Source organism: Syngnathus scovelli, chromosome 17 (assembly GCF_024217435.2).
Source record: "Syngnathus scovelli strain Florida chromosome 17, RoL_Ssco_1.2, whole genome shotgun sequence".
Taxonomy (NCBI): Eukaryota; Metazoa; Chordata; class Actinopteri; order Syngnathiformes; family Syngnathidae; genus Syngnathus; species Syngnathus scovelli.
Genome location: NC_090863.1, coordinates 7,328,753 through 7,350,168, shown reverse-complemented (window position 1 = coordinate 7,350,168; position 21,416 = coordinate 7,328,753). Strand labels below are relative to the sequence as shown.

Sequence of the window (21,416 nt, the reverse complement as noted above, 5' to 3'; positions counted from 1 at the left end):
CAGGATTTCAGCTCAGTATTATTTATAAATTTAATAATTCAACCTTATGACTCATTCATCTCTCAATGGACACTTAAATCTGAAACTCATAATACAGTGCATGTTTTTCCAATCCCTACTGAGTATCAGTAGAAAGATTAACAACAATAAGGATAGCTCAGATTGCTCCTAAAACTGAGTACCAATCAATCAATTATCAATGCAGGCAAGAGAAATAAGTTATCATCCATAAAAAGGTGATTATCAACACAAATATTCATGCGTTGAAAGGAAGGTGAAACCACATGAATCTGGTAATAAATATAGACATCTTTAATTTCATTAGTCCAAAAATGCCACAATAAGTATAAACAGCAACAAATCCAGATTGCAGTGAGAAACCCAAATCTCTCGGAGATCTCTAAAACGTATTTAAAAGAGCAAAAAGGAAATGGTACAAGAGAGCGGTATAAGGGTTAGTGGCAAAAAATGCTTGTAAGCGTTCTTAAAGGTACGCACCGTTTTTTTTAAACATCTGAAGATATTTTTAAAAAAAGAAAAAAAAATCTCCTAGTGTATTTTTTTGCTCTTACAGTGTGTGGTGTACTTGAGACACAGTACATCACACACAACATGTGACTCGACTCAACTCGGTTTGGATGACACAAATTATCTGACAATTGGGCCTGTATTTGACTTTGATCAAATATAGATGCTGAAATTTGGCCCAATTTTGATATGCATGTTGACAAATGCTTGAAGGAAACCTTGTCACAGAAATTGGTGTCTTATGATAAAAAGGCCCTGAATGTAAAAATAACATTAAAAGTTGGAAATACAATGTGCAATGACTTTTTTTTTTATGTGCACCATCATAGTGGTAAAAACACAGTGCACGTGTCCCTCACTGTAAAACCGTTTGTCTCTGTGGCAAAAACTGATTTCTGTCATGACCGTCAACTTTTTGCTTGTCTGCTTCATTCCCAAACACATTCCTGAATATTCAGGCCTTGTAATACAAACATCATCTCAACCACCTCACCACTACTTTATCATTACTACAGCATTTTAAAACATATATAATAAGTGTGCTTTTGTCAAAATGACAAACAATAGTATTGGATAAGCTGAGTTAGGAAGAGAAGGAGGCCTAAATAAAATGGGGTTGTTGGTGGTGGGGGGGGGGGGGGGGTCTGGCTACCTCAAAGGCACGTATGTATGAGGATGCACAGCGAGCGAGGTAGTCCGGGATGCAGGTGTTCCAAATCGCTGCTGCCCCCTCGTGGTCAGTTTGGCACATTGCACGTGTGAGCGGAAGGACGTTGTCAGGTTTTGGGTTGGGTTAGGTTTGGTGCGGGGCTTTCAGCAACAGCGCACGCGAGGCGGGGGCAACTCCGGAGGCACTTCGGGTTCAGGTTGCAGGGACAGCACGCTGCCCGAGAGCTCCTTGTTGGGAACCTCAAGTGGCATCTAGAGTGATGCAAAAAAAGATCAGAAATTGGGTTAACGCATTGGAGTTCTCTGTGGTTCAAGTCGTCTTGCCTCTGGGTAGCTGGTTACAATATACCCACCTTGCTGAGAATGTCATCCACGAGTTTAAGGAAGATCTCGTCCACGTTACAGTTGTCCTTGGCACTCGTCTCACAGAAACGCATGCCGCTTATCCGAGAGGAAAACTATGACACACCGAGTTTAGCATGAGTGTGTGTGTGTGTGTGTGTGTGTGTGGGGGGGGGGGGGGGGGGGGCTGAAATGGACACTAGTTAGTTTCGTAACACTCACCCTCTCTCCTTGTTGTCTTGAGATGACTCGATCGCTCTCGCAGTCCATCTTGTTGCCCACCAGGAGGAGCTCCGCCTCCTCAGATGCATACTGAAAAGGCATTCAAATGCATTTATAAAATTCATTCATACATTACACACAAGCCTGACTTATGCATTTTGTATTACATACAAAATGTTCCCAATGACTGTAGGTTTCTTTAAATTAGATTAAACACTTACATTTAAAGTGTCACAAATTTATCTGGATTTTTTGTTGTTGTTGCAATTTTGTCTCTCTCTTAGTCACTTAGCCAAACTATGTGATTTGGATATGGCTCACGAAGTGTATTAAGCAACCTTGTCAATCATCTTCATCCACTTGGGAAGGTCGTCAAAGGTCTCCTGCTTGGTGATGTCGTATACCAGCACAATCCCCTTGGCACCGCGGTAGTACGCCGACGTGATGCTGTTGAAGCGCTCCTGTCCCGCTGTGTCCCTTTTCACATCAACAGGGAAATTGAGTCATATTTCACACTCGGCTAAGAAAGGTTGGCTTTCTTAAAATCAATTAGCTACACTTGTCAATCAAAGTTACGACGCATCGCACGGCCCGTCTGTCAAGCGTTAATGTACCTGCGGCAACCCCTCTGGGACATAGATATCAGATGGCGTCGCCATCCCGTAAAGATGGAGGTGAGGGCGGGTGCGGCTGTGATGAAAGCTGGTTGACATGACAAAAGCACACATAGGAGGGAGGTGGGGGAAGGAAGGGTGCAGACGTGTGATGGGGATGTTAGCTGACAGGAAAAGACGTGTTAATGACACAAGCAAGGGTGGCGTTGACAATGCATGCAACATCAGCACACTCAAAATGTTTAGATTGTGCAAAATAACGGCGTGGTCGGCCAGTATTCAACAAATACGTGATCCTTTATGTTAGACATGTGACACAGATGAAACATGCACTTGGAAAAATTTTTGCTCACCAGATCTGTAGTCGGATCTTCTTCCCCCTCAGCTCCACCGTCTTGATTTTAAAATCAACTCCTACGTAGTAGAAAAGCAGGATTTGACTTATAATTTACACCTATTATTTTGAAATTAAGCAATTAAATTAGCCAGCTAATTAATCTACATATAATAGAATTATACTTGTATTGTATTACAACAACCACATGACATTGAAAGTCAAAATTCTAACGAACAGCAATTCCATTCATTTCAATTATTTCAGAAACAAGTGTTTGATGTTACCAGCATGGTCATGGAACAAATAAAACTCGTAAGTCAAGGCACCACTGTCGTATCATGATGATAATCAATTGTAATGATTCTCTGTGAGTGGAACAAAATGCAAGGGCAGAAAACGGAGCTCTGTTATGATGGCAGCTGTCGGCACACGGGGTGACTATTTTGGGATTGGACCCTGATGACAGACTGCTGAGCTGTTTTGCTCAAAACAACAAACCAGGAACAGAAAATGTGACAGTCAACATCGACAGTACACCAAAAGCACCTTCATGGTGTGGAATCATTTTACTAATAGTGATCAGTCACTCACCAGTTGCAATAAATGTGCCAAATCTCCAAAAAACATTCCTTTATAAACTTAATACGTTTTATTAGCTAATAACACTCCTAAAGATGTATTTTAACACACATTTGAAGATATAACGTCTTCTACTGGCCATATTTATTAAATTTTATTCTGTCATGATTTAATAATCATAAAGTAAAATAAATTATGCGAAGCTAATGATTGAACACAAAACCCGAATTGATCCAGAATACTATCTGAAGTAAAAACGGTTTTAATTATTTTTTTTTAAATGTTTTGCAAGCGAGAGTAGCATTATTGTTTGTTAGCATTATTGTTTGTTAGCCCCGGTTGGCTATCTAAGAGATGCTAACATGACTGTAAACATTAGATTGAAAATGGATTTATTTCGACAGACGGTTTTCCGCAGGAAATGAACGGACTTTTTGATCCTCGTAATTTACAATTCTGCTCGTATATCAATACGAGTTAAATGACGGATTTAAATGCCAGTACTGTAAAACGTGTTTAAGACACAAGAAAGTCACCCAAAGAAGGTGACTTCTTCTTCGCCTCTCACCTACGGTGGACTTGCAGGCCTCGCTGAAAGTATCGTCGGTGTAGCGCTCCATGAGGCTGGTTTTCCCCACGCCGCGGGAGCCGATAATGATGATTTGAAGCTTAAAGTCAGCGGGCCTGGGCGGCATCTTCCTGCGGCGAGACTGAGCCCCCAGAGCGGGCGACGAGTTTGAGGTGCTCCCGCCGCCAGCCCTCCGGGAGATGTCATATCGCGGATCCATCACTAGCTCCACATTTGTGAGCAAAAGTTGAAATAGCACAACTTCAAATGTACTTATTTGTAATGAATTTGTTTTGTTTCCTGGGAAGTTTGACAGGCAACTTCACTTCGCGTTGACGACTGTGTTTTCCAGCCATTAGATGCCGAAAGACGGTGACGTCATTCGGCCCATGAAAACGGTTTCCTTTTCCGTCGGAAATGTACAAATTAAATAAATATTTTATGAAAACGCATTTTCAATTATTTTAAGAAATACAAGAACACTTAAAAGTAATTTCATTCAAATGTGGTTGCAAATAATCGCGTTGTAATGGTCCGAATATAAAACACAAATAAAACACAAATACTGTACATAATTATTTTCCTTTGTACTTGAATATTTATTTTATGTCTGGTAGAATATTGTTGTGGGTTTGAAGTCTGGTTTCATTGTTTTACCGCTGTCAATATTGAAATTTCATGTGTTGTCTAACTAATAAATTTAAGATTAATTTTGCCGCTCAAAGGCTCCCGTAGGCTGCGCAACAATGTGACGTCACACCCGAGTCGACGCATCTAATCCAAACGTCGCCAGCTGACGCTCCACAACATCGACAGCTCACCTCCTTCGCAGAATCATTTAACAACAGCATGGCTGCTCAGAAAATAAACGAAGCCCACGAACACATAGCCAAAGCCGAGAAATGGTAAGTGCGTATCACCGCATTATCTTTAAAGCTACGTTTAGTGCAAGCCAGTGCTTGCTAAAGGGCCACTGTTGTGTTCTCCCGATGAATGCAATGAATTACGTGTCATCGATTGTTGTATCAATTGGTTTATTGCAGCTTAAAGACAAGCTTCACAAAATGGAAGCCGGATTTTGACAGCGCTGCCTCAGAATATGCTAAAGCAGGTAATTACTGAAAAAACAAGAATGCGGGGTGCGTTTTGACTACGGTATCGTAAATACAAGGGAAGAATAACACCTGTCAACACCCCATACGACAAGATTATCATTTAGAAAAATCTTGATTTTTGAAATCTTTGATTGCAAGCAAGCAAAAACGCCCCAACTGGGCCCGTGTGTTTACCTATCACTGTTTGCTTCCAGCTGTATGCTTCAAGAACGCCAAGCAGTATGAGCAAGCAAAGGATGCCTACCTGAAGGAGGCAGAGTATCACACGGAGAACAAAACGTATCCTTCTTCTCCTCTTGTCGTTCCCACATTTCTTTGCTTTGCTTTCTTTCCTTAACTTGTCTTCTGCAGGCTTTTCCACGCTGCCAAGTGAGTGCATTGTTATCCTTTAAGAACACACAAGATTATTATTTTTTTTTTTTCACGCTTTTGTCTCTATCTGTCAGGGCAATTGAACAAGCAGGCATGATGATGAAAGAGCAAAAAAAGATGCCCGAGGCCATCCAGTACATCGAGAAGGCGTGTATGATGTACATGGAGAACGGGACACCTGATACCGCCGCCATGGCGCTGGACCGCGCTGGGAAGTCAGTATGAAACTGTGGTGGAGTTGTGCCTTAGCATCACCATCATAGCCATACAAACTCAAAGAACTGATGTCTTTTTTTTTTTTTTTTTTTTTTTACACATACATAAGAATAATTCTAGTCTCTGTAAGCAGTACAATGTGATCTACAGTACCTCTTTTGTTTGCGCAGGCTGATAGAACCGCTCAACCTGGAGAAGGCTGTGGACTTGTATCAGAAGGCCGCTGGTGTGTTTGAGGTATCAATAATAAGCTAGATAAGTGTATTGTCTTCTTCTGAGCATTGATTGCTATTTAATTGTGTCGTGTGCTCACTGTAGAATGAGGACCGTCTGCGTCAGGCTGTGGAGTTGCTGGGCAAAGCTTCCAGGTTGTTGGTGCGGTTAAAAAGGTAAGGTGTAGCACTTGAGATTTTTTTTTTTTTTTTTTTTTTTGTTCCTTGGTAGTGGAATTATTTAAGCTTTACATACGTGTGCGCGCCAAGGTTGGACGATGCTGCTGTGGCTCTGCAGAAAGAGAAGAACATGTACAAGGAGATTGAGAACTTTCCAATGTGCTTCAAGGTCAGCTTCTTCACTATTTATCTTTGTTTTTCTAAAAAATTTTTTGATACCCGTCTCCACGTGTAGCTTATTTTGATTATTGTCTCAGATTTCATTTTTCAAGATGGATGAAATAAGGATATAATTATGAGCAGCAGAATGACTTGTGTTTTTGTTCAGAAAACGACGGCCCAGGTCCTGATCCACCTTCACCGAGGCGACTACGTTGCTGCTGACAAGTGCGTCCGAGAGAGCTACAGGTGGGAAGCACCTATTTTCATATACAATACACAGATAATTTTTCCCAAGGGTCTTTATAAAAGCTCTGTGACATTCTTGGGTCAAAATACACAAAATGAAAAAAAACCCCATCACGTTTAACATCCATTCTCTGGTTGAAATGCCGTGTTTTTGGCAGAGCACCGCAGCTCTGCTTACCTTTTGATTTTGATACAATCGTGCGTCCGTGTGGTCCACTTGGTCAGGGGGTGCTCCAGAGAGCCAAAGTGTTGTATACCAGCAGTTCAAAGATTTTTCTAAATATGTCTTCTTTTGGTGGGGGGGGCAGCCTGCCAGGTTACAGCGGTAGCGAGGACTGCGTCGCCATGGAGACACTGCTGCAAGGTTACGACGAGCAGGATGAGGATCAAGTGTACCGGGTGTGCAACTCCCCCCTGCTCAAGTACATGGACAATGACGTGAGTGCCTTAGTCTTAAGTCAGTTCACCTACATTGACCAATAATAACTTGACTCAGTTAGCGCAATGCTAACAGAATGCAAAACATTATAGACAGGCAAACAAATAGTAACGAAGTAAAAAAAAAAAAAAAGATCAGCTTACCTTTTTTTTATTTATTAGATGAATACAGTTGAAGAATGATAAACTATCAAAATTTATTGATGTGCCTACTTCTGGTCTTCTGTTATATTTGCGGTCTGCAGTATGCCAAGCTGGCCATCTCACTGCGGGTGCCGGGCGGAGGAGCCAAAAAGAAAAAGGCCGCCGCTGCTCCAGCAGGGGGCGCGGAAGGGGACACGACAGCTGCCGCTGAGGACGAAGATGAGTACGAGGGGGGGCTTTGTTAGCCTCATCCCACCATCCCGCTCCTTTCGTTCTTCCATCTGAAACCTTCACCAATTCTCTGCTGTAATGGCCACAACAGGCCCATGTTATGAAAAAGAAAATTAAAAAAAAGTAAAATATTACAAATGCTCCAGTAGGTGTTGCAGATGAATTTTAATTTCAAGTGGAAGTAGAGAAGATGTCCTTTTCACGCATTGTCACGTGCATGTGTACATTTGTTGTGCGTCTTGAGAAAAATATGTAAAATGCGTGTATGCAATAGCTATCAAATTGATTCAGAATTGTAATAATGACCCAATTGCATGACTCTACAAGCTCAACAGAATGCAAACGAACACAAAAGTTAGCTTGTAGACAGTTATTTCCTCTTTGTCTACCTCCAGCTTTGTGTGCGTTACCAATTTTAAAGCATTTTAGCATAAAATGCTGAGTCATCTTACTGTTTCTCGAAGGAAATAACAGATGTGTTTATTTTTTTTATTATTTTGTGATCTTGCCCATGTGTACATTCCTGAAGAAACAAATATTGTTCTCTGATGTATATTTGATGTGCACATACACCAATAAACAATCTTTAAAATGTCTTAACCTTCCTCACCTCTCTTCTTGGGGATGGTAACGAACCACTGCAAACTTAAGTGGAGTGAGGCACCATTTTGGTTTTATTTGTCACTTCCATCACAGCCTTTTATTATTATTATACACATTCACCTCTTATCTATTTGCAATGAAAATGAACAATAATGAAGTTCTTCTCCCATGCTACAATGTCCTACAAATGCATTTGTTTTTTTGTTTTGTTTTTTAAAACCTTTCACAATCATCAGTCGATAGCCGAGGAACTTCCTACTCGACTCACCATGATTCGGAAACTGCTAGATTATTAACTGCTTATTATTGGCAATTGAAAGTCTTTTCTTCAGGTGCATCAACTCACCGCCCCTTTCTTGTGCAGTAAACATTAAATCATGCCTTTAGTAGGTCTAGTTGGAGCCAATGTGTGTGAAGAGCGCTTCCTGAGAAAGATACTATGTGGTAAGTAGAAAAGAAACAAATTGAAATTAAACACATCCATTAGCCTGTTAGCATAAGTCGCCCATGTCCGAATCAGATGTTTTCAGAAAGTAAAAATATTTTCACAGAGAACATTAATGTCAACCTATAAGACATACAAAATAGTAAATTAAAAATGACTTGGGCAAATATGTGATTAGGCTAATGAAATTAAAAACATGAAGTGTCTCCCACATAAAAATGTTTTTCATGCTTTCTATCCACATTTGATTTTGACCCAAAACACAAAATCATTTTTACTTCTGTTCTTTCTTTGTTTCTCTTAAAAAAGCACAGAATACAGAGAGGAAAAAAAGTATAAATAAAGTATGTTTTGATTTACAGATCAATGTAAATAAAAATCACTCATTTTGTAATAAAAAAAAAATCATTATTATTATCTATTATTTTGCAAGTCTTTACTTTTTTAAATCCCAAACACACAAGTTAATGTTTTTTGATAAAATTATCACAAAATTTGCAGAGAAACAATCTGGACTTTTTGAAATGAGGCAACTGGATCCTTTTTTGTGGTTGAATTTTTTTTAACCTAATAAATGACTTGATAAATCATGTTTTTAGGCTTTTTAAAATTTGCACATTGTTTTTGATTATATGCTGAATTCCTTGAGTTTTTTTCTCTTGCTTCTATCAAAATAGTTTTTTAAAACTTGTCAAGCTCAAAACAAACCAAAAAATGGGGAGTTATATCTACAAATTCTGAGACTTTTTTTTTAAATGGAACTTTGGATCCCTCATGCAATCACAGCCTGAATACGTTAGAAGAGCGCTTCCTGAGAAAGGTGTGTGTGTGTGTGCGTGCGTGTGTGTGATTTAAGACTTAAAAAATGAAATGCACAAAGGAGAAGTGGTTCTCCCAAAGACCAAAACTTCCAAAAAGTTTTTGGGTGTGTCCGTGTGTTGCACATCAGTCATTAAAAACTATTGCACGGTCCCCTGTTCCAAGAATTCCAGTCAGAGAAAAAGAATTGTGCTCATTTTTTGTGAGAAGCCCTTTCTAGAGGTCCTTGCGTGAGCATTTTAGAAAAAAAGTCTTGCAGGGCGGGAACTTTTTTTCTTTTTTTTTCTAACAGGGTACATCGTCTCAAAAAGTAGTCGTCTCATTCGCTGACAGCAGCACCAAAAGTCAGGAAAAGTCAGGAAAAGGCAGGCGGATAGAAAAAAAGGACAGGTGGGCGCACTCACTGAGTCTTCTCGCGTGTCCACTTGATCATGGTCTCGGGCGAGCGATAGAGAAAAATGAGCTTGGCATACATGTCCTCCTCCAGATCCAGCTCTCCCGTCTCGCGCACCAGGAAGATGTCGGTGCACAGCTTGAGGATACGGTCCACATTGGGCAGCTCCTCAAACATGATAGTGTGCGAGATGCCGCTGAAGAACTCGCGCACAAACTTGCCGATCACCAGCACCACTGACGCGTATAGGCCCATGATCCTGCACGCAAGCAAGGCGAGAAACGATAACAGCTTTGTGAACGTGCTCATTTTGGGGCCAATCAGTGCTTTTGAACAGTAGTTCACTGTACATCCTCATTTTATTTACTAAAAAAGCCTTACTATAAATGTTTATAATTTTTTACTTGAAAAGCTTTTTGTAAATGATCATTTTTTTACTTAAAAATTCTGACATTTTTCTCATGTTTCTGTTGCTTTTTCCAAATTTTGAGATAGTCATTTAACTTATAAACTTGAAAAAAAAACTGAAATAGTACTGATATTTTGTCAATTTTGGAGAGAAACATCTAAATGCACTTAATGTAGTGTACGTCAGCAGTCGTACCCGTATCCGGCCAGGAAGCCCAGGCTGGGTGGGCTGACTTGGTCGCTGAAGACGTAAAGCTCCAGGTAGGCATCGTGGTTCTGACTCTTTTCGATGGGTCCGCGCTCCGTCTGGTTGACAATCCACCACTCCTGGAGCTGACGCTGGGCTGTCTTCACTTGCTGTAGGCTCACGCTGATGTTCCACATCTTCTCGTCTGCTACTCAATTGCAACACAGCACTTATAAGGTCGAAGTCAATATTCATCATATTAGTATTTGCATTCCTTTGACTCCATTTTGAATCCTTACGAGACGAGTATACTAGGACAGGTCTCAAAACAGCTTGATTTTTTTTCCCCCTCATTTTGATCTACTCAATGTGATTCCCACTACCTTTATTCAGCTGCTCAACAGGCTTGGCATCGGAGTCGCTGGGCGCCCTGATGTAGCGCGGGAAGATGTCGGTGAGCATCCTGCGTGTGGAAAAAAGAATGTTAACGGGATCCGCTGGCTCCCGAGCTCAGCGACGAGTCCACTCACACGTGCGACTGGTTCTCGTCTCCCCTGAGCAGCTGCATGAGCTCCCTCTTGGTATCGTTGGAGAGATTGGTGACCCGTTTGCCGGACGCCGTCTCCGCCTTGGCTCCCAAGCTTAAGTTGCGCTGCACGGACCAGGACACCGTGATGGGGAAGTGGTCGTTCAGAGCCAGCATGTCAATGAGGGTTTTCCTGCTTGGGGGGCTGATGGTCCACAGAGAGTTGGAGCTGCCCTTCAGCTCTGCGATCACCAAGTCACCTGGCATGTAGCCCCCCAGCCACTCCAGCGCTTTCTGGTGGCGTCAATGACACAGACGCAAATATTAGGAACTAATGTTTCCACCACTAGTTGATCTGCGACAATTTCTTCTTGGCGCTGTACTCACCTCATTATCATTGTACTGTTTGATGAAATCGTTAAAGTCTTTCTCAGAGACTTCATGCAGTTGTTTCTGCTGAGCGCTCATGGTGAAGATGGGCTGCCATGGACCGAAAGGCAAACACCATGAGTGACTTTTTTTATTTTCGGGAAAAGTCTCGCCTTCTCATTTTACCTGGAATCCCGCCAGTGTAATCTCGAAGGAGACGTCCAGAGGCGGATTGACTACGCCTGCCACGGACTTGACGAGCGACATGAAGAGCAGCGGGAACCACACGATGCAGATGAGCAGCATCACGATCATCCCGCCCATGCCGTACTTCACCACCTTTTTCTTCTTCTGGCCTCGTGGCTGAGGGTACCTCTGGATGGGCGGAAGGATGGCTTGCTTTTACTTGCTCTCAAATTGAGTACCAGAATATGCTTTTTTGGTATTTTCATCTCAATTGCCTTGGAGAAAAATCATCCAGCTATGACTAGTTGTGCTTTTCTCGCTTTGATATCTGCTGGCACAGCAAGCCATACATACAGACCGGCTGCACTGCGTGACTGGGCAGACATTTTGAAAAGTTCAACCAGGAAATCATTTCAAGCAACACTTGGCAATCTCATTTCTCGCTCGGCTACACTTCCATTTGATTCCAGCACCTTCTCTGACTCTCGCCAGCATTTGAGGATGAAGATGTGAGCGTAGATGTCCTCCACACAGATCCAGCTGGACAGAGACAACGACGTGTCCGTCCACACCCAGTCCATCACGGCACGCAGCTCAGTCAGGAACGGAACCATACGGAACCTGCAAACAATACCGCTTTGTTTGTTTGTTTTGCTTTTTGAATGCTCGCTTACCCTTGAAAGAGGAAGAGGTTGACATAATTGTAGCTCTTGGTGAGGAAGTTCCCCAACACACGGGTGGGATAACCGCAGCGGATCTGATACGCTGACAACCCAAAGTAGATGCACTTGACAAAATACCACATCTGGGCCACAGTGTTCTTGTTGAAACGCCTTGGTGGAAGTAAGAAAGACCACAAATTAAACTAACGCCATTTGAAGGCCAAACGATAAGCGGCTACGTTCTCACTTCTCGGTGACTCCCGGCAGGATGAAGAACATCCAGAAGTGGATGCCGAAGACCAGGAAGACCTGGAAGATGACCTTGCCCATGACAGACTTGCGCAGGTAGAGGGCGCGGTCCACCACCATGGTCCCAAACTGGATGAGGACCATCACTAAGAAAGGTCCAGGGACCTGATCCTCCGACAACGACGAAGTGATGTCTGCCGCCGAGTGTTTCTGCAAGACAGCAGACGTATGGACTGTGAAGATTTTCAACTGTGACAATTTTAGTTCTTTTCACAGTACCCTCATTTCAAGAGCACGTATAAGCAACACCTACACCAAAAGCCCAGAAGCCAAAGACGATGATGATGAAGTCGACGGTGTCGGCAAGGAACATGAGCACGTAGACGTCGGTCACGGCGCTGTACTCGGGGTGGATGAGGTCATAGAAGAACTGACGCATGGGCACGTAGATCTCCATGAACCTGAAAGGCACCCACAGAGCTATGAGATGACGTACAAAAAGAGGAAAAGTCAAAGAAGAGCAGCAGAATGTTTGAAAAGGTTTAAAAGGACAACATGCTGTACATCTTGACACTATAAGCTCTGGCCTTGAAGAGCTGCTCCTTGAGCTTCTCCAGGATCATTTGCTTCTTGGTCTTCTGATGCACGCTGGCTTCGCTGCCGTCCTTGTGGCTGCTGCCGCGGGAGGTGACGCTTCCTGCGTCGGGAACAAGGCATTAAATGCAAAGCCTGTATTTCAGCTTCGGTGTCGTCGGGATGCGACCCGGCAAAAACAGATGGCCTCACCCCGCTTGGCTCGGTCGGACGAGTGCAGGGATTTGTGTGAGACATGCGAGCCCCCGCTGGAACTGGTGCGCCGCTGGTAGGTGTTCTCCTGCTGTTTGTGCAGTTGCACTTGGCCCGAGTCCATGGAGGTGCCAAAGTTGATGGAGCGTAAGGTGTTGGTGGAGCCACGGCGACCCGAGGAGGCATTGGTGGCGGCGACGGAAGCGGAGGTGGGTTCCGACTCCCTCTCACTCTCGTCTATACGGCTCCCTTCATCCTCTGACTCGCTCTGACGGGACGCCGCCCTCTTCCCCTTGGGGTTGTCCTCGTCCCACAAGCCGTGGCACTGGGATGACACGTGTGCCGTGGGTACGTTTCTTTATTTTATGTTCATTTTTTTTTTCCCTCAACTTCTTAGCTTTTTGTAAAATAGAGTTGAACTGTGGTCATGCTAACGTTTTTTTTTTTTTTACCTTGAGGATGGACCTGTGAAAGAAGAGCGCCAGGAGTTGGACGAGATCGTAGTGGACATAGCCGTCCTTTTTCTCCACGCCGATGATGTTGGGCGGGTGGTAAGGGTTCTCCTTTAGTAACTTGTTTTGGTTAAAGGGAAAGAAGCCAAACTGGAAAAAGTACTTGATGACAATGGTAACCTGACAAGAAAAAATACAGAGTCAACTAAGTTCATGCCACATTCAATCTTGTTTGTTGTTAAAAGTTAAAGGACAAACTATGTTGTTCTTCATTTGGTACCTCAGTGTAGACGATGGCGGTCATCCAGTAGCGTTTGCTGGGCCTCGGCACCGACAGCATGGCCCACAGGAAGATGGTGACGGGCAGCACCAGCGTGGCAAAGTTGGCCGACACCATGTGGTTGATGATGATGACCAGGAAGCAAACCATCTCAGAGTGCGCCACTAGCATGTTGTACAAGGCATAGCACAGCTGCAGAACCAGCGGCTGGTTCTGGTAGAACTTCTCTGACTGGTCCAGCTCCTCATCGTAGAACATCCTGGGCAATAGACCATCAAGGTCATTTTCAGACCAACTTGAATTTGCTCTCATGAAAACCAGTTTAAATCTTGTCGAGTTCGTTTTCAAACCAGTCTAGGCTTTGGTAGTGTGTCTTACTTGTTGAGCAGCAGCTCGCTGGCCGTCAGCTCCGTGGTCATGGAAGGCAGCAAGATGTCGGACCTGCTGTCCGAGCGGCTGTCTGAGGTCATGAGCATGCGCCGCCGTCTCCTATCCTCGTCGCTGTCGTCATCGTCGCTCATCTCCAGCCGGTCGAAGCTGACCGCCTTGCTGTAGCTGGGCGGCACGTCGCCGTCTGACGTCTTTGAGGCGTCCGTGTCATTGGGGCACAAGAGATCCCCCGTGTGTGGAAAGTCCTGCTGACATCCTTCTCCTCCACCCTCGCTCTCACTAATGGCGTCCTCTTGGAGTTGATTAGAAGGCTCTTCGTCTTGCTTGAAAGACGCCCAGATGACACTCCTCTCGCCATGTTCCACTTCCGGTCCCTCGTCGCTGAGAACAGGCCCCTCCATATGTTCCATTTCCTGTCCCACTTCCAACTTGTCTTCCTGAGGATGCGTCTCCGATTCACCACAGGCTCCACCCTCATCCTCAGACTCCTCCAGTTCCTGGGACCTCTGAGGAAGACGTCGTGGTCCTTCCTCGCGATGATCCCGCTCATCCTCCACTTCTTCTTCTATGGTTTCCGCAGTGCCCTGTCTGGAGGACATAACTCATGAGATTTGATTAGGATGCAATTTTTATGTACATTAGTTTGAAAATAACAGCCAGGTAAATAAAATACGTACAGTGGTTGTTGACATCTGCAAGTCAGTTTAAGAGTTCAACATTATTTCTAAAACCAGTTTTAGGGAGGTCATTTCAAAAAACGGTTTAAGGCTTAATTTTCAAACCAGTTTACCGATCGATTTTAAAACCAGTATGAAGCTCATCTGATTGATTTTTACTATATCACGTTCAAAGTTCAAACAGTTGAATTAAAGGTTTAAAATTCATCCAGATCAATAGAAGAAAAAATGTTTGACTAGTTCAACTTTGACGCTAGTAATGGCATAGAATACGCGATGCAATGAAATACAAACACATGACAAGATGGATGGATGGATGGATGCTGAAATGTGGATGTGATGTGTGTGTGTTGTGCCCAAGGCTGGTTGCACCTGGACACGAAGCTGCTGCCGCTGTCTACGGACGAGGTGGACATATCCAGGCCGTACATCTTGCGCAGTTTGGGCCGTGGCCGCTCGCTGGTTTTGGGGATGCACTCGGGCATCCCGTCCAGGTCCTCCAAGGTGGACTGACGAGAAAACAGCGTGGTGGCCTCGGTGTAAGCGCTGAGATGCGCCGACGAAGGTGGAGAGTGTGAGAAGCGGGATGAGATGGAGCGTCAACGACTCAAAATGATGTCAGCGTAAATATTTGCTTGCATGTGTTTCATGGCCATGGGTCCTTCACAATTTTATGAGCACACTGTTTCGAGTTGATGAGTCCATGTGAACCAAATAAAGTATCTGATGAAGGTAAGCTCAATCTACCTCGATATGCTGTCCCTGGAGGCCGTGGAGGCCTGGCTCTCCATTGGGTAGGCTCTCTGCCGCCGCCGCCGACGCCGCCCCGTCGAACTCCCCCCCGACTCATCCTCACTGAGGAGGTCCATGCTGGCCTGCCGTGACATGTTGAGCCGCATGGCCTTCTGGTAGTAGACGTGAATGCTCTCTCGGGACGGCACGTTGCCCTGGTGGAATTGAGGACGTCAGCGCTAGAGAACATCACAGAATGCTTGAGCACAGTATTTTACCTTCTTGACCTCCCTGGTAAGCATGCAACGCTCAATACGCAGCACGGTGGAGATGTCGATGTATTCCCGGCACACTTCGTTCATCCACCGGGTGAAGCTGTCCACGGTGGTCTGCAGCAGCACCCATGTGAACTTGATGATGTTGAACACACGCTTGAAGATGTTGTCTGCACATGGTTTGACCAGTTAGGAGAAAACAGGAGGAGGAGGAGGAGGAGGAAAAGGAAGCGAAGAAGCCAACCTGGTCCAGAGTTATCGTCTTGTTCTTGACTGTCGGACAGGTCGTCCGTCTCGATGCCCAAGTAAGTTTCTGCATCGCAAAGGGATTCAGTGAGGAATTTTCAAAGCTTAACCAGTTGGAAGTTCGACTTCATACATCAAACACTAGTTAGCTGTCTTCACTTTCAAACCAGCTCAGAGCTCATCCAGGCCATTTTAATACTCATTCCCAAGTCCCGCCCACTTACCCTGCTTTTTGCTTTTCTTGTGTCTGCCTCCTTTGGTGTATCTCTTCCAGAACTTGCGTTTGTCTCTGGCTCTTGCCTTCAGGGCTGCTTTGGGGTCTTTGATCCACGTACGGTAGAGGAACTGCAGATTGAAGAAGACACAAGATGATAAGAACAGAGAGGAACGATGCATGGACAGAGCAACTGGTGAAAATAGAGCCACGTGCAAAAAGTGTACAACATTTCCCTATCCAGCACGTCACAACAACAACAAAAGGTCACAATAGTTGTCACAATCACAAATTCATATCCACGTAATGATGTCGCAACAAAACATGAGGCACTTTTTGGTCATGCACAAATGGGGGGTACAACTGGTTGATTTACCTTTCCTGCTTTCACTACATACTGGAGCACAGTTTTAGGAAGCTTTATGACCGACTTGGGCAAAGCCAAAACGGCCGAGACAAATTTCCCGATAGCTCGCTACGGGTGGGAGAAGATACGGGTGGAGAGAGGAGAGAAGGAAGGTGATAAAGGTGGACGCAGGTAGAACATGGTCAGAGAAGACACAGGTGGGGAGGAGAAAAATACAGAGGGGAAGAGAACACCGGGGGGGTAGAAATTAAAGGTACAGGTGGAGAGAAATGACAAAAGATGAAGAGGGTTAGTCGAAAATCATGTATTAGGGTTTTTATTAAAGCAGACGAAATGTTATTAATATGTGGGTGAAAAAAAACAAGTCAATCAAATGTGTGCAGAAAGCACCTGGAAGGCGGACCTCCTCGGTGGCTCCTCGTCCTTCAAATCGTCCTCTTCCTCCTCCTCCTCGCTGTCGGTCTCAAACAAGTAATACTCGCCGCTTCTAACCACTGACAGTGACAGCACAAGGTTTATTTTGAAGGCGCACAAAGGACAAGAACGGAAAGGAAGGAAAAGACACAGAATCTACCATGACGAGCACAAAGCGCTGATGTGATGTGCGTTTGTCATTTGAGTCGACAGCAGAGTTTAAAGTGACAAGGCTGACTTGTGTCCTTGAACAGAAGTGCAACTGACTGGCTGGGCAAGGGAGGGGGGGGGGGGGGGTGCTGGGGTGGCAAAATTCAGAGCGGTGGGCGGGCGGGGCGGCATTAGCCGACATGATCCGTAACCAAAAAGGTAACCAGCCTTTTAAGAACAAAGAAAAATGGGAGAAAAAAAAATCCTTCCATCTGTACTTTCACACCAGACCAGAATTTGTTAGATGCGGTTTTGCTTTCACACCACTTCACCACAAAGTGATGCGGGAGGAAATCATTTTTTCAGATTGAGTGTTAAGCAACCAACCAAACGGACACTATCAAAACCTAAGCTGCCATGTTTATTTTTTAAATACTGTATATCCATTCAGTTTCTCCACTGAACGTTTGACATGACAGATGACCTGGACATGGAAATCATATCATTGTTCTGTAACTTTGTTAATTAACTAACCAAATGGCCAAAATCAAATCTATGGCCTTATGAAAAATAAATCAAAACTGCCTCTATTTTTGAATGTCATTTTTTTCACCGAAATCTTGATGTGCCAAGTGATATGCTTAAGGTGGCTGTCATTTCAGACTTGTCAATCACTGCCTAATATGGTCCCGATGTAAGCTGACTGTTAATGCACCAGAATTCGATGATTCCGATGTTTTTTGGTAAGCATGCTAACTAAGTAACTAACCAATGAAACAGCCATCGAAACAGCTCGACTTAGAAAACGTAACGATTTAATGGCTGGTGACGCCCGTTGGTTTTGATCATGTCCGCGGGCAAAGAATGAAACCTTTGGAGGCAGAAAGGACTTCATATCTTTGCGTGAAAACACTGTAAAACGTGAGCGATTCCCCACCGCGGGCTCGTCGGGCGTTCGGAGCAAAAGCACAACCTCCGGCCGTTAGTCCTTTTCTCGTTTGCCTCCTTGTTCTCGTGTCTATTTAAGGCGTTGTTGCCGCATTACGGACACATATGGTAGATCTTCTAATGTGCCTCTTCAGCGACAGCCAAGCAGCGTCCTTAAATAGAGACAGAAAAGGACTAAAAAATACCAGAGGACGACAGCCGGTGCCTTCGGCGCCCTCGGACCGAGTGGGAATCCTCGGTGGCGTTCTGGTCGAGGACACAAGGGCCAATAGGAACGAAGGAATGAGTAAGAGGCGAGGGGTCAACCTACTGGAAGCATGGTCAACCCACGGCCTCCACCAGTGCTTTTTTTTGGTCTTGGCTTTGGCTCGCTGCGCTCCTAAAATTTAACAAATGACATCAGTGCAACACGACACAAAGTAAAAGATCAAAGAAAGAGTGGCTACGTTAGCTTAGCATCATCAACACGGGCACTGGGCCGGCCGGGCCTTCGCCATACCCTCGTCCTCCTCGTCGGGAGGGGGCGGGGCAAGCGTCTGTCCCTCCACTGACTCCTGCGCTATGCTCAGCATCCTCTCCTTGCCACGCTTGAACTTTTGCTGCCGCACCTTAATGCGCTCCATCCTGTGCAAACGGACACACGGGAAGGTGAGTGATTTGGGTTATAATAAAAGAAGATATAAATAATAAACAAACTAGAGAAAGAAACAAGAAAAAGAAACAAACTGAAACATTTTATTAAAAACAAATGAAAAAAAATAACAAAACAGACAAAACAGAAACACAAGAGACTAACAATTCAAATGGTAAAATCAAATTACATATGAAAACAAAAAGAAACAAACAAAGAAAATACATTAAAAAATTAATACAACCAAAACTAAATAAATAAAAACAAAACCAATATAAAACTCAGACAAATGAATCAAATAAAAACATCTCACTGTCGTTTCAGCTGCTCCACAGATTTACGCTCCTCCTCCAAGCGTGCCCGCACTGCCTTCACGATGGTGGCCTGGAAAAGCTCTGCCCCCCTGGAACGCAGTGCACGCATGCAACACAAGTGAAAACACCATTTGGTTCTCTGATGGGGACGAGGCGGAGCCGCACATACCTGGAGGCGAGGATCTGGGAGGCCCTGATGTCGGCCACCACGTGCAGGAAGTAGTAGCTCATGAAGACGCGCCGCTGCAGCAGCAGGAAGGCGAAGCATATGCTGTCCCAGATGATGCCTGCATCGTCGCTGGGCAGCTCGCACCGCTGGTCCACTTCTGCTCGGTACGTACGCGTCAATGGGACGATGTTGTATGTGTATGCGTGTGTGTCTGTGTGTGTGCGTGTGGGGGGGTGTCTTACTAAGATGTTCCTGGTTGGTGTTGATTTTGTATTGCTTGATGGTGCATGCCAGACTGAAGAGCTGAATGAGCCAGCACTTGTGGGGGATCAGAGAGTTGATGTATCCACAAGCCAGAATCTGGAAAAAAAAAAAAAATCAGGAATGGATAACTGCATAAATTCATTCTTAATACTTCTGTTATCCAAACAAGACATTCCAGCCTGAGCTAATGACATGCACCATTTTGATGAGATTGAACAATTAAACACATTCTAGAATATGATATATAAAATTCTGTATATATCAAATGATTTTTTTTAATATACATAATTTCATATGTATTTGTAAATAAGTGCATCTACTCACAGACAAAATGTTCTTCATGGTGATAACAAAGATGTTGTAGGCAATGAGGAAGTCCCAGTAGTGGAGAATTTTTTTGATGGGCTTGAGCAGGAGCTCACCGCCGAAGAGCAGGAAGTAGAAACAGGCCACCAGGTAGCCCATGCAGAACACGCTGATGCGTGTGGTGCCCGTGATGAAAATGATTGTCAACACGAACCAGAACAGATAGCTGAACATGATCACCTTCAGCATGTCCAAGTACGACCTACAGGGCACAGTTGGGAGAGAGCCGGTTATTGCTCCTGCTTAAGCGCTACCTAGTAGAACACAACTTGGATAACATACCAAGCAAAGGCAAAGTACACGCCCATCTGTCGTATGACGCGGGTCACTTGTACATAGTTAGAGGAAAACCGCATGCGTGGCAGCTTCCATTACAGGTGATGGATTGGATGTGGTGAAAACATAGGAAGCGCCTGAATGGGATAATCAATCCCCACCTTGATGGGTGAAAATACCTTTTCCATACTTGAAAGCTATTTATTGAGTTAGAGCACAGGGGGGGGGTGTCTAAGTAGCGCAGTGACCGACAGAGTGTTTTTGCAGATTATGGATCTCTAACCCCGCCCCCGCCCGGTATCCGTAATTTGATCCCGGAGGGGGAACCGGCGATGGAATAAGTGCAGAGCGGCCGTTGCGTGCTCTCGACCTCGCGGCGAGGTCTTGTTGATGGACGTAGAGTGCGTTAATAAAAGACGCGTCCACTTTGTGTGGCAAAAGACTACAATAGCAAGCTCATGCGGATCGATGGCCGCGGACGACTATGCATGCCTAACTCGCCTCGGTCTGTACCTCAAAAGTCTCCTATTGTTTTGTGTGACCTCCTTCAACAAGCCATATGGCAGGAAGTTCAGGATGGCTCACTCACCAAAAATGCTCACCCCAAACAGTAGAATGCAAAGCGGGTAGCAAGCGGCGTACCTGCAGTGGATGAAGTCAGGGACGGGGTTGTGCACGCTAAAGGAGGACGCGTCCAAGTCCCTGCAGATCTCCACGTTGTCCCCGGCCATAATGCGCACGGCCGCCTTGTTCTCGTCGTCAAACACTTGCCTCTGCATGGAGGCGCACAGCAGCAGCATGAAGTCATCTGGAGAAAAGAGATCCACGTTCGCCTTAACCGGCCTGTAAATGTGCCGGGCGGGCGGAGTGGTGCCGCTACGTACAGATGAGGAAAGACGGATTGGGCCTGGAGAGGAAATCGGGAACGTAGAGCCACATGACCACGTTGGAGTCTGCTGAGTAGCTCGGGAATCTCCAAGGATAGTCTAAAAAGTGAAATAATTGCACATGGACTTGCAGCTTTTGCTGGATATCATTAATGGTATTTGTTTGGATTGGAAAAATATTCCGAATATTAGAGTCACATTTATTTACAGAGTTTTTTGACTTAAAACTATTTTTGATACACAAATACTTACTTACTTAATATACTTAAACAAATGAGCATTATTCTGGAAGAAAATGGCAACGTTTACAGACCTTTACACGCCGCGGGGGGGATCCCGATGCAGATGAAGTACTGGAAGGTGAGCATGCAGGCCAGGAAGCAGCAGTACTTGGGCCAGATCTCGGCGATGGCCTTCCTGCGGCGCCGGTACATGACGGTGATGAGGGCGAAGGCGTGCAGCATGGCGTATAAGTCCATGCGCTGGCCAATCACATTCACGCCCAGCAGCAAGCAAGTCTGCGGAGAGGCACAAAGAGCGAGCTCTTCATTTAGT

At 44.7% G+C, this 21,416-nt stretch overlaps 3 protein-coding genes across 8 annotated transcripts in view; 1 reads left to right on the top strand and 2 right to left on the bottom strand.

Moving 5' to 3' along the window:
- Positions 1-289: 289 nt before the first annotated feature.
- On the bottom strand, positions 290-4,256 carry rab12 (RAB12, member RAS oncogene family). Its single transcript, XM_049748134.1, has 6 exons — positions 3,860-4,256; positions 2,729-2,789; positions 2,100-2,238; positions 1,762-1,851; positions 1,551-1,655; positions 290-1,449 (listed from the first exon to the last, which is right to left on the bottom strand). The coding sequence occupies exons 1-6, from the start codon at positions 4,077-4,079 to the stop codon at positions 1,342-1,344; spliced, it is 723 nt and encodes a 240-aa protein (XP_049604091.1). The 5' UTR covers positions 4,080-4,256; the 3' UTR covers positions 290-1,341.
- Positions 4,257-4,595: 339 nt separating this feature from the next.
- On the top strand, positions 4,596-7,775 carry napgb (N-ethylmaleimide-sensitive factor attachment protein, gamma b). The gene is made up of 11 exons (XM_049748130.2): positions 4,596-4,764; positions 4,903-4,970; positions 5,169-5,253; positions 5,326-5,343; positions 5,421-5,561; positions 5,733-5,799; positions 5,881-5,951; positions 6,045-6,123; positions 6,283-6,362; positions 6,671-6,800; positions 7,046-7,775. The coding sequence occupies exons 1-11, from the start codon at positions 4,709-4,711 to the stop codon at positions 7,187-7,189; spliced, it is 939 nt and encodes a 312-aa protein (XP_049604087.1). The 5' UTR covers positions 4,596-4,708; the 3' UTR covers positions 7,190-7,775.
- Positions 7,776-7,970: 195 nt separating this feature from the next.
- LOC125985351 (piezo-type mechanosensitive ion channel component 2) overlaps positions 7,971-21,416 on the bottom strand; it is a 33,832-nt gene continuing 20,386 nt past the window's right edge. For all 6 annotated transcript variants that reach the window (XM_049748108.2, XM_049748109.2, XM_049748110.2 and 3 more), the window contains 30 exons: positions 21,175-21,379; positions 20,859-20,960; positions 20,617-20,782; positions 19,657-19,900; positions 19,311-19,428; positions 19,069-19,225; positions 18,899-18,988; positions 18,454-18,578; positions 18,265-18,333; positions 16,833-16,936; positions 16,086-16,206; positions 15,860-15,928; positions 15,619-15,785; positions 15,356-15,555; positions 14,981-15,154; positions 13,920-14,519; positions 13,542-13,800; positions 13,262-13,441; positions 12,810-13,134; positions 12,588-12,720; positions 12,337-12,484; positions 12,022-12,233; positions 11,787-11,945; positions 11,586-11,733; positions 11,113-11,301; positions 10,945-11,037; positions 10,562-10,851; positions 10,415-10,494; positions 10,041-10,239; positions 7,971-9,695 (listed from right to left, as the gene is read on the bottom strand). In XM_049748108.2, coding sequence (XP_049604065.1) covers positions 9,443-9,695; positions 10,041-10,239; positions 10,415-10,494; positions 10,562-10,851; positions 10,945-11,037; positions 11,113-11,301; positions 11,586-11,733; positions 11,787-11,945; positions 12,022-12,233; positions 12,337-12,484; positions 12,588-12,720; positions 12,810-13,134; positions 13,262-13,441; positions 13,542-13,800; positions 13,920-14,519; positions 14,981-15,154; positions 15,356-15,555; positions 15,619-15,785; positions 15,860-15,928; positions 16,086-16,206; positions 16,833-16,936; positions 18,265-18,333; positions 18,454-18,578; positions 18,899-18,988; positions 19,069-19,225; positions 19,311-19,428; positions 19,657-19,900; positions 20,617-20,782; positions 20,859-20,960; positions 21,175-21,379 — 5,379 coding nt within the window. In that variant the 3' untranslated portion in view covers positions 7,971-9,442. The remainder of the gene's footprint in view (positions 9,696-10,040; positions 10,240-10,414; positions 10,495-10,561; positions 10,852-10,944; positions 11,038-11,112; positions 11,302-11,585; positions 11,734-11,786; positions 11,946-12,021; positions 12,234-12,336; positions 12,485-12,587; positions 12,721-12,809; positions 13,135-13,261; positions 13,442-13,541; positions 13,801-13,919; positions 14,520-14,980; positions 15,155-15,355; positions 15,556-15,618; positions 15,786-15,859; positions 15,929-16,085; positions 16,207-16,832; positions 16,937-18,264; positions 18,334-18,453; positions 18,579-18,898; positions 18,989-19,068; positions 19,226-19,310; positions 19,429-19,656; positions 19,901-20,616; positions 20,783-20,858; positions 20,961-21,174; positions 21,380-21,416) is intronic.

What these genes read in the sequence shown, in the direction of transcription:
- rab12 (XM_049748134.1), bottom strand. Translation starts at nt 4,079, where the DNA reads ATGGATCCGCGATATGACATCTCCCGGAGGGCTGGCGGCGGGAGCACC. An exon ending in AAGATCCGACTACAGATCTG is followed by an intron (nt 2,239 to 2,728) that starts GTGAGCAAAAAT and finishes TGATGTGAAAAG; the next exon opens with GGACACAGCGGGACAGGAGC. An exon ending in TGGATGACATTCTCAGCAAG is followed by an intron (nt 1,450 to 1,550) that starts GTGGGTATATTG and finishes GCATCACTCTAG; the next exon opens with ATGCCACTTGAGGTTCCCAA.
- napgb (XM_049748130.2), top strand. Translation starts at nt 4,709, where the DNA reads ATGGCTGCTCAGAAAATAAACGAAGCCCACGAACACATAGCCAAAGCC. An exon ending in TGCGTCCGAGAGAGCTACAG is followed by an intron (nt 6,363 to 6,670) that starts GTGGGAAGCACC and finishes TGGGGGGGGCAG; the next exon opens with CCTGCCAGGTTACAGCGGTA. An exon ending in TCAAGTACATGGACAATGAC is followed by an intron (nt 6,801 to 7,045) that starts GTGAGTGCCTTA and finishes TGCGGTCTGCAG; the next exon opens with TATGCCAAGCTGGCCATCTC.